Below are 9,983 nucleotides of genomic sequence, written 5' to 3' on the forward strand. Positions count from 1 at the left end.
AATCGATTTACCTTGTCGATCGTGAGTTCGTTGTTCATCATCGTTGGCGGCGTGGAGTCGCGGGTAAATTCCAGAAACCCAAAACGACCGGACACTCTCAAATCCTTCGTGCCAAATGCCAACTGCCAACGTGCACTGCACGTTGCTGAGAACCTGCCAATCAACCACGATGGAGTGCGCATGCCAAGCCCACTGGTCGTATTATACCGCGTGTTTCGTAATACATATTTCTTTTTTTATCGAGCCATTTAATTTTATTTTAGCAAGTTATTACCTTGACAGAACTATTATTCTTAAAAGATACGTTTAATCAAAAAGATCTTACGTGAGATCTTTTAAATAAAACTCGCAAAACACTTTAATAAATTTGTGAACTGATTAATACGAAAGAAGTAACAATCCAAGCAGAACAAGTCATTATGATATCAAAATGATGTCAAAATAATTCTAAAATGATTATTAAAAGTCATTTTTCAATCATTTCCGATTTATTTTAATGTCATTTTGACGTTATCGTGACTTGTTGTTCTATTTGAGAATTATTCTATAAATTTCCTTCAATAATATAAGTTCATTTTGTTATAAATTTCCATCGAAGCATCTAATGCGTGTATCGATGAAAATGTATTTAACTGCTTTAATCCATAAAGTCTTTATTTTCTAATGGAAACAGCACATTGATCTGAATTGAGGATTTCAGTGGAAACTTACAATAGACCATTGTCAATAAAATTGACAATAATAAAATTAAACATGCCAAATTAATTTATTCGATAAATATATATAAATACGTTTACATTTATCTCGTTATATTTTTAATATGTATTTTGTATATGTAATAGTTACTGGATCAATTGTGATTACAATTTTCGTAAAAAAAGATTTTTTAGATATTTCAGCAAACAAGTTGACGTCAAAATTGATGTTTAATATCATTTTAATATCAAAATAATATCAGCTTATTTGCTGGGACATATAGTTTATATGTATATAATTATATGAAAGATAGACAATTTCCGCTACATACATATTTTAAGTATTTTATTATTTTAATTATTGTAATTAATAATAACAATATGTAAAAAAATTTCAATAAATGTCGTTAATAAAATTTTGAATATAGGGATTTTTAACATATTATTATTAACTTCTTGTAAATGAAATATCAATAATAATTACTTTTTAAAAATACAATAATACAATGCAGTACTATAATAATAAATTTAATGTATTAATGCATTAATTAAAAAAAAGATTATTTTGAAAAATATAATATACTTTAAAAATGTTATGGCGGGGTTTTTTTAACATGTATACATGTGTACTATTACATATATGTATATAGATATTAAGTTGAAAACATATATTTTTTAAAATATATTTGCGCATATATACAGGTGAGTATATATATACATAATATAATATTATAAAACTGTATAATATAATACTGCATTAATTACTTAATATATGCGTGTATGTTTTATAAAAAGTGACATATCATATAATAAGCTATACATTCAGATTGTTATATTTATTTTCTATAAAATGAACTGAATACAGAATTTAGAATAGATTAGAAAAATTGAGAGAATAAAAAGTCGTAATAAACTAACACAAATATAAGAGCGAAAAAATAATAGTTTATTCCTATATTATATACATTAATTAGTAAATGTTTTGACCAAACGAAATTATTAACTTTTCTGTTATTATGGTAGCGTTCAACTAAAAATATTTCTGAAATATGGGTATAAATACGTATCTTCATTGTGTCTGCTTAATGTATCATTTAGAGCTGGTTGTACCATCTTTTGGTAAATTTTACCTGTTGGGTAAGTAGCAAGATTACTCAATCATATGTGCAGATTACTAGATTTACCTTACAGGTAAAATTTACCAAAAGGTGGAACAATCGGCCCTTAGAAGAAGTTTTCGCTACTCAAGCAGCGACTGCTAAATCAGACGATTCATGTATCCATTTTACTTCAATATTGAAACTTGATAATTTATACAGCGATTTCAAGATTCTTGTTAAAATATATACCTTCCAGACCATACCTTGCAACCAAAGTATTATTTTTTTGTCTTCTCTCCTCGATACAAAACAAAAAAATTCAAATTATAACATTACAGATAGTCTAACGGTTTGGACTCTAACCGGTTTAACGCACAAACGTGAAACATAATGTATGTCACAAAAAGAATTTATTTTCAAAGCTAATAGTACGTAAGTCGTCAAAAGTGTGTATGTGATGTAGTATCAATCCCAGTAAACGAGAATGGATTGAAATTTTTTTCTATCCGAATACGCGAATGCGTATTTTAAGTAGCGAATACTTTTTTTTTTATTTAATTGGATTCAATTGGATTGAAAAACTGTATTTTCTATTCAAAATTTTGAATTAAATAATATTAGCAATGTTAAGAAAAAGCTAATATTATTTTTAGATTGAAAGGCATAGAGATATGCTCCATGTAATTTCTATGAATGAATAAAAATAAATTCAGGATTAAAAAGCATTTTAGTATGTATTTATTTTAACATTCGTGAATCAATATTTCTAAAAATCTCAATCTATTTCAATTCATTTCAATCCATTCTCGTTTACTGGGGTGTTGGCCTCATAATAATTAAGACCGACTGAACGTAAACAATTAAGGCTACAATTAAAGCTAAAATTTAATGTTAGGATAAAACGAAACTGATAGATTCTTTTTGTAGCATTGTCCCTATTACGGAAAAAAGATCAAGAGAGTCAAAACGTTTGCAAATTGATGTACACATATGATACAAAAATAAATTTTTTATTATTTTTGTGCATTTATGTCTACGTTGGTTAATTACGATTTTTATTCTCTTATATTTTGTAATCATTAGCTGATTTTTTTCAACGCATTAATTATTTTAGAGTTATCGTTAGTCTCGGAACGACAATTGGCTAGATTTATGAAATACTGACGATCCACGAGTTTAAATGGCTTCATTAATTTTATAATATATTCAGTATTATAATATTGTACGAGATGTAGCCAGAAAGAATCCATCTCTGTTGAAACGAACAATATTAACTGTTTTGTAACTGCCTCGAAATTCATTTTTTTTGATTCTGCAATTATACATAAATAAATATATATATGTATATATGTAAGTGCGCGCGCGCGCGCGTGTGTGTGTGTATAGTTAAAAATTAGAAACATGTTACTGTATCAATTATCTGATGAATTCTATACCTGCACGAAGATTCAACGTTATTTTCGTCATAATGCGATTTATTAACAGGGGAATATAAAAGTGATAATGAGTAATATATATCAATAGGCATAGACACTTGAAAATCACATGAAGATCTTGTTTTATTTCACGTCCTACAAATGAAAAACCTTCCTCCTGATATGGATGCAATATGACAGCTAGAATTTTCATAAATAAGTATTTTTCTTTTTCCTCATTCCTTCTAAATGTATCACATAAATGTGATTTTACATTCGCTATTATTGCTAGCCAATTGTAGAGGTACAACTCTAAATTTATTGGAGAATTAAATTTTTTCTTTGCTACTAATACTTGTGCGGAAGATATCATCAGTGTGGGAATTAATTCAGGTATTTTAAATAGTTCTTCCAGAAGAGTGCATTGATTCGGTAATTTTATCTTACTCATGTCTCTAATCAATTCAATCACTGTTATCGTTAGTTTTTCTACAATCAAAATTTAATAAATTATTCGCTGATCAAATTTGATTCTTTTATGATTTTAATATATTACAAAAATTAAAATTTATTACTCAATAAATAGGAAATAGAAAATAATAACCATAACTCGTCGAAGCTAAAGAATTATTTAAGCATTAAAAGATTCAGCTTTGACTGTTATGGCCATTATTTCCTATTTCCTATTTGTTGAGTTTTCAAATGTACAATCCAATAAAATTCTTTATTGTTTAAAATTTATTATTATTGAATAAATCAATGTACCATGACAGTGCCTCCTGAGTATGGCACTTATATCGTGTGCGAATAATCCATATTCCTTAAAGTGGAATAACCAACGTGATTCAAAATGTTTTATGTTGATATTGTGCACTGCTAATTGTAAAATTTTCAGAAGGTTGTTTAATACTAAATTATCAGTAGATTTTAATTGATTTAGAATTAACATAGCAAACTCGTTGAAATTGCCTATGTAGTTTATAGTTCGCTTAAACATATTGCTTATTTTGAGAATTATATCAAAACATATTTCCTAAAAGCATATTTTAATGACTTTGTTAACCCAGCAAACGAGAATGGATTAAAATGAATTAAAATTTTTTTCTATCTCCGAATGCGTATTTTATAATAGTATTTTATAAATAGCGAATACTTTTTTAGATTTAATTGGATTCAATTGGATTCAATTAGATTCAATTGGATTGAAAAACTGCATTTCCTATTCAAAATTTTTAATTGAAGTATTCGCAATGAAAAAGCTAATATTATTTTTAGATTGAAAGGCATAGAGATATACTTCATACAATTCCTATAAATGAATAAAAATGCATTCAGGATTGAAAAGCATTCATTTTAGCATTCATGAATCAATATTTCTGAAAATCTGAATCCATTTCAATTCAATTTAATCCATTCTCGTTTGCTGGGAAAGTAATTACGTAAAACTTGCTCACGAAATAATTGTTACTATAAAGTATTATGCAATAAAAGTAAATATATCATACCATAAGTTCTGATTTATTTTGCACTAGCTCCATTATTTTTTGTAACATATGATGTTTTATAAGATAACTTGCTATAGTCTTATCATGGCTATTGATTAATATCTGATGAAGTCCATACTTTATCATATATGGATTTTTGTTTGTCTGAAATCAATTGAACCGCATACAAAGAACTTTCAAAAAGAAATGTATTGTACACAGAATTCTCCTGCTTTGATATTATCTTTTGATGTTATTGAAAATTATAGAATTGCTTGAAATTTTTAATAACAATTTAACAATTATCAATAAAATTAAAAATATTAAACAATTATTCCGAGCAATGTTTAGCATTTTTAAACATATAACGGATTTTAATCAATTTGAATTAATGACGTTGAATGTTTTTACTATCCCAAGCAAAACAACAAGTCAATGTGATACCAAAATGATGTCCAAATAACTCCAAAATGATCGTTAAAAATCATTTTTTAATCATTTCCGATTCATTTTGACGTTTTCATGACTTGTTGTTCTGCTTGGGATGTAACATCAATCAATAGTAGAAGATGTGACATGCCGATTCAAACCCACTAGATCGGAAACGCTATTCATTATTTATATTAATACCTTAATTAAGTCGTATACGTCATGGACATACTTCAATAAGTTCTCATCATAGAGTTCGTCAAAAGGGGTTAGAATTTTTACTTTATCGTTTTCAACACATAATAGAACGAAAGGCTCTGCGGTAGTTTCAACTTCATCTTTAATATTTTTTCTTTTATGCGAATCATCTTTAGATTTTTCATTCTCTGTTACAGCAAAATTCTTACAGTAGTAGTCTGAAAAAATTTCATATCCAAATTTTTACTATAATACAAAAATTTATGCTCGGATCTTTTTGCTCAACAATAAAGTTAATAATTTGACATTCGCAACGTTTGCAACAAAGATTCAAAATTATTTTATAATTTTATTTTTCAATATACTAATGATGTCCTTTATGTAGTTACTTAGTATGTTTTCTTCGTTTTGCTTGATTTCATTGTCACTCATTTCAATATTTTTCTTAGAATTCTCGCTCAAATTTGAATTAATCGCATTATTCGATGTTTTTATATTTGGGAAAAAAACATCTAGGAGAGATAGCATCATCTGATGTATAGCATTATCGATGCTATCATCCAAATCTTCATGCTGGATAGATGCTAAAACAAAAAATTTTTTCTGGCGAATAATTGAACGGACTAAATAAACTCGTAAAAATCATTTCAGCAAACGCGATCGAGAGAATTAGCAATGAAGATTTTTAATCTTGTAAGTGCTTCTACCATAATTCGCAAATCGCAAAACGTAGTTTGTAAATGCTGATGCAAAATGCTGATGCAAATGATCATCACCGCACGTAAGATTCACACAGTGAAAAAAACAAATGCAAATTTTCATTCTGCATTTGCGAACTACGTCTTGCAATTTGCAAATTATTATGATTGACGATTTTGTTTCTTACCTGGAAGTTCAGATATTGACGAAAGGACATCTTTTAAATCCATGATTTATCGAAATCAAATCGCTGTAACACCAAAGTCAACAGTTCAAAGAATATTGTTGTTATGACATTTAAGAACATACATCCGTAATAATAATAAACACATTGCTGGAAACTAAGACTCACGATACTTGATGTTTAATCCGTTTTTAATATATTTTACAAAAGATAATCTAATTTTAATATTGAGAATACATCTTTGGAACATCGGATTCATCTTAATAAATATATATTATATGCTTATCCCGATTTCTGCTACATTCTCTCCATCTTAAGAAAAAGTTTTAAAGGCTTTCTCGACCAAACTCCGATTAATTTAATTGACGATTAACTTGTGAATTTAATTTAATTTGTATTTTGTTGACATAAACAGAATGATTAAAGTTTTATACTTACAGTTAGAAAGCATGTTTTAAACAATTCTGATAATTAAATTGCTTATAATAATTATTAATTAGAATTTGATCAAAATCATCTCTATCATGTTCTGTGGTTTCTATTGTATCGCCTGTGTTTTTAAAAGAATTTCTAATGATCGTCTATTGAAGAAATTGACCGAACGACATATGTTGCAAAATAATAACAGTAACTTTATTATTCATGATAAGATTTAGTTTCGCCAAGTCAGTTATAAAGGAGCATAAAGAAATAAAAAAGAAAAAAAGAAATGTCTAAATCAAGCCTGTCCAATTTGAGCTCCGGAGCCAAAACGCAAAGCCATTGATGTAAAAAAATGCAATGCGAGTAAGATTTTAGGAACTGTAAACTGTTGATAAGCGTCACTTAGGCTACGTTCCAAAATTTCCTCTCTGAGGAAAATTTTACTCAAAATATATAGAATACGTAACGTATACTATAGCATATAGAGTAAAATCTTCCTCGGAGAGGAACGTAGCCTTAAATGCGTATTAACACTTTAGTCTCCTTAATCTAGAAATCTTTTGAATTTTTTTGCGTCGATGACTTTGCGTTTTGGCTCAAATTAGACAGATATAAATAGTGAGGTTGCAATTGTATCTGCAGCAAAAAAAAAAATAATTATCTGACAAATTTCTGATTAAATAATTTTTAATTTTAGGAGAACAACGCGGAAGATTTTACGTCGGAATGAAATTCAAAATTTAAAGTATGATATTTACATTCTCTCGAGTCGACTATGTATTAAAAGAGAAAGAAGAAAAAGAAGGACGATCAAATGCTTCAGTAAGACTTTCATTTCTTTTATCAGGTTTTAATTTATTTTATATTTTTGTAATTCTTAGAACTAATTTGCCTTCGACATTTTCTATTTTAATTATGTTAGTTACAGTCCCCTAAAGCAATGAATATATCGTAATGCAATTGACCGATAAGAATAGAAATATGTATCTACACTTCGAAGCTTTAGAAATTGCTTAATAATCAATATAGATAAATCAGATTAAAGTTAAAGTACATCGGTTGAAATGGATATAACAGAAGAGATTATGCAATCACGTTTGAGGATGTTTTATCAATTTTAAATATGCGAATACCATTGAGTAATTTTTGGTTTCAAACGGAAATGTACACAATATCAGCGTAATTAAATAAGAAAAACGATAAGGATAATATTAATAAGTACCTCTTTGATCAAAATGATCGGATTTAAGATTTTTCTTTCGTCTTTCGTCCGTAATAAAATTACACTGTAGATTATTTGCGTTGTCTCGAGTCAATAACGTGTATCACGAGTTCGGGTTTGATTCTAGCGCTACACCACTTCAATTCCGCAACTCTCATCGTTCCTTTCCCCTTCAGCAACGGATTTCCTTAAATTTTGAAACCAGTATTCCAAACATCAATTCTGTATCCGATTTTTCACTTTTCCATTAAAAAAAATGTGAAAAGTCAAAACTTTTACCATTAAAGTTTATGGAAAAAATTTAACCTTTGACCTAAAGAAAAGGGAATAGATGCACAACTTTTATAATAAATATCTTTTATTGACTGCGTCCAGCAGAGAAAGCTGCTTTGCAACTGTTGTAAAATTCTTGAATATGATTGGTCTTGCCCTTAATTTCTTATTGGATCTAAATGTATAAACCAGCCATTCCAGGAAGTTTATGTGAACGAGTGTAATATTATTTACTGAAAATGAAAATAAACAAAATATTTATTATTCACAAAGATAATTAAATGAGTGGAAAACAATTCCACAATTAGGCAAGAATTGCAAAGAGAAAAAGAATTACAGATAAAGAAGATTAATTAATACAAAAAAATTAATTAATACTTAAAGTTTATAAAAATGCTTATTGGAACTTCATAATTTTTTATATATTATACATTTTCAACATTTTGATTGATTATCTCATTCTGTTATGATTTTTCTGTTATGTTTTTTCTACATGGAAACCTTAAGATTTCTGAAAATCCGCCCTTAATGAGCATCAGGGCATCCAATATATTCCTCCAAGAAGGCATGGAAGAAAACTTAAAGTTCCTAAAGTTTGTTCTTCTTTTTCCATACCCCAAGACTGAATTCCTTGCACAATTAATCTTTCTTCTTTCTCTTTTCACATTGGAGTGAGAAAAAGACACAAAAAGAATCGCGCAAGAAGTGCAGTTCTAGGGTGTGGAAAAAGAACAAGTTTCTATTTTACAATATATTGTTTGAAAACCTGGTTCGCGTCGGCAATGAGGAAAAAGTAAATATGCGTATACTTGTGCAATGACAACATAGTGATAAATTATAAATTACAAGCATCACATTTTCTCGATTTTCTTCTCGAAAGTTGCTCCGAGAGACAATACGCACATGTTGGTATATATAGCCGACGGTGCACGCACGCGCACCTAACTTCTCGCGCAATGACGTCAGCGGCAAAGTTCGTACGGAAAAGGCAGGGTGGGAGAGAAGATATTGGACGGTCATCGGCGATGGCGGCAGTGACCGAGGGCGGCCGAGGTGGGCCGAGGAGTGGCCCGCGAAGCGGGGACTGGGAAGAAGAGGGGTGCGCGGAGTCGTACACGTGTGCGCGGGCGCGAGCGCGCGCAAGTGTGTGTGACTCCATTGGCGCGGTTGTGGCGGTGCGGTTGGTTGTTGGTGCATGCTGGTGTGCGGTGCTGCTGCTGCTGCTGCTGCTGTTGGTGGTGCGGACCGTGGAGTGGCCGGAGCGGTCTGGTCCGGAGTGTGTCAGTCGGTTGGTGAATCCTGTCGGCGTTGCTCGGTAAACGTTGCGGGTGTATGACACTGCGGCAGCGGCGGCAAGCCGATAGCGAGCCGATAGCACAAGCCGTGAATCAGATCGGTAGCCGACGAGGAACAGAGGGTGCGGTGTCGTCTTGCTGCTCCATTTCATCGTCGACGGTGGCGAGTCTGTTGATTGAACACTACTGGTCCATGTGCTCTGCTGACTAAAATGCTCATCAAGGAATTGTAAGTGCAGCACGGGATGGAGAGGGGGAGGAAAAGGATGGCAACGGCGATGATGACGAGGATCGTATGGAGCGGGGGCTGCAGGTGCGCGCCGCGCGGCACGGATTTCCGAAATTCGCTCCTCGCCATGGCCAACGGAGGCCAGCACAAGCGAAATTTAAAACCGATTGACATGGGTCACGATGACTGGTGATCTTAACGCGGTTGGAGAATTAGGGAAAAGAGGGAAAGAGAGTTGCAGAAAAAGAGATAGAGCGAGAGGGATGGTGGCCCTTTCATCCCTTATGAATCATCCCGCATGATTCTAGAGGTTGCACTTTCTGCACCTCTCTCTCTC

At 31.0% G+C, this 9,983-nt stretch overlaps 2 protein-coding genes across 5 annotated transcripts in view; one reads left to right on the forward strand and one right to left on the reverse strand.

The window, feature by feature from the left end:
* LOC108749426 (7-methylguanosine phosphate-specific 5'-nucleotidase) overlaps positions 1-6,250 on the reverse strand; it is a 7,847-nt gene extending 1,597 nt beyond the window's left edge. Inside the window, exons 1-5 of the mRNA XM_018488127.1 lie at positions 6,208-6,250; positions 5,687-5,905; positions 5,325-5,539; positions 4,716-4,859; positions 89-153 (exon numbers count right to left, since the gene is read on the reverse strand). Of these exons, the coding sequence (XP_018343629.1) occupies positions 89-153; positions 4,716-4,859; positions 5,325-5,539; positions 5,687-5,905; positions 6,208-6,250 (686 nt within the window). The remainder of the gene's footprint in view (positions 1-88; positions 154-4,715; positions 4,860-5,324; positions 5,540-5,686; positions 5,906-6,207) is intronic.
* Positions 3,284-9,983, forward strand: part of LOC108749428 (phosphatidylinositol transfer protein alpha isoform) — an 11,127-nt gene continuing 4,427 nt past the window's right edge. The window contains exons 1-3 of one of the 4 annotated variants that reach the window (XM_018488134.1): positions 3,284-3,603; positions 5,973-6,014; positions 7,325-7,449. In XM_018488134.1, the coding sequence (XP_018343636.1) occupies positions 7,442-7,449 (8 nt within the window). In that variant the 5' untranslated portion in view covers positions 3,284-3,603; positions 5,973-6,014; positions 7,325-7,441. The other 3 variants (XM_018488135.1, XM_018488133.1, XM_018488132.1) reach the window with 3 other exon arrangements.

The sequence above is a fragment of the Trachymyrmex septentrionalis genome, unplaced genomic scaffold (genome assembly GCF_001594115.1).
Source record: "Trachymyrmex septentrionalis isolate Tsep2-gDNA-1 unplaced genomic scaffold, Tsep1.0 scaffold29, whole genome shotgun sequence".
Taxonomy (NCBI): domain Eukaryota; kingdom Metazoa; phylum Arthropoda; class Insecta; order Hymenoptera; family Formicidae; genus Trachymyrmex; species Trachymyrmex septentrionalis.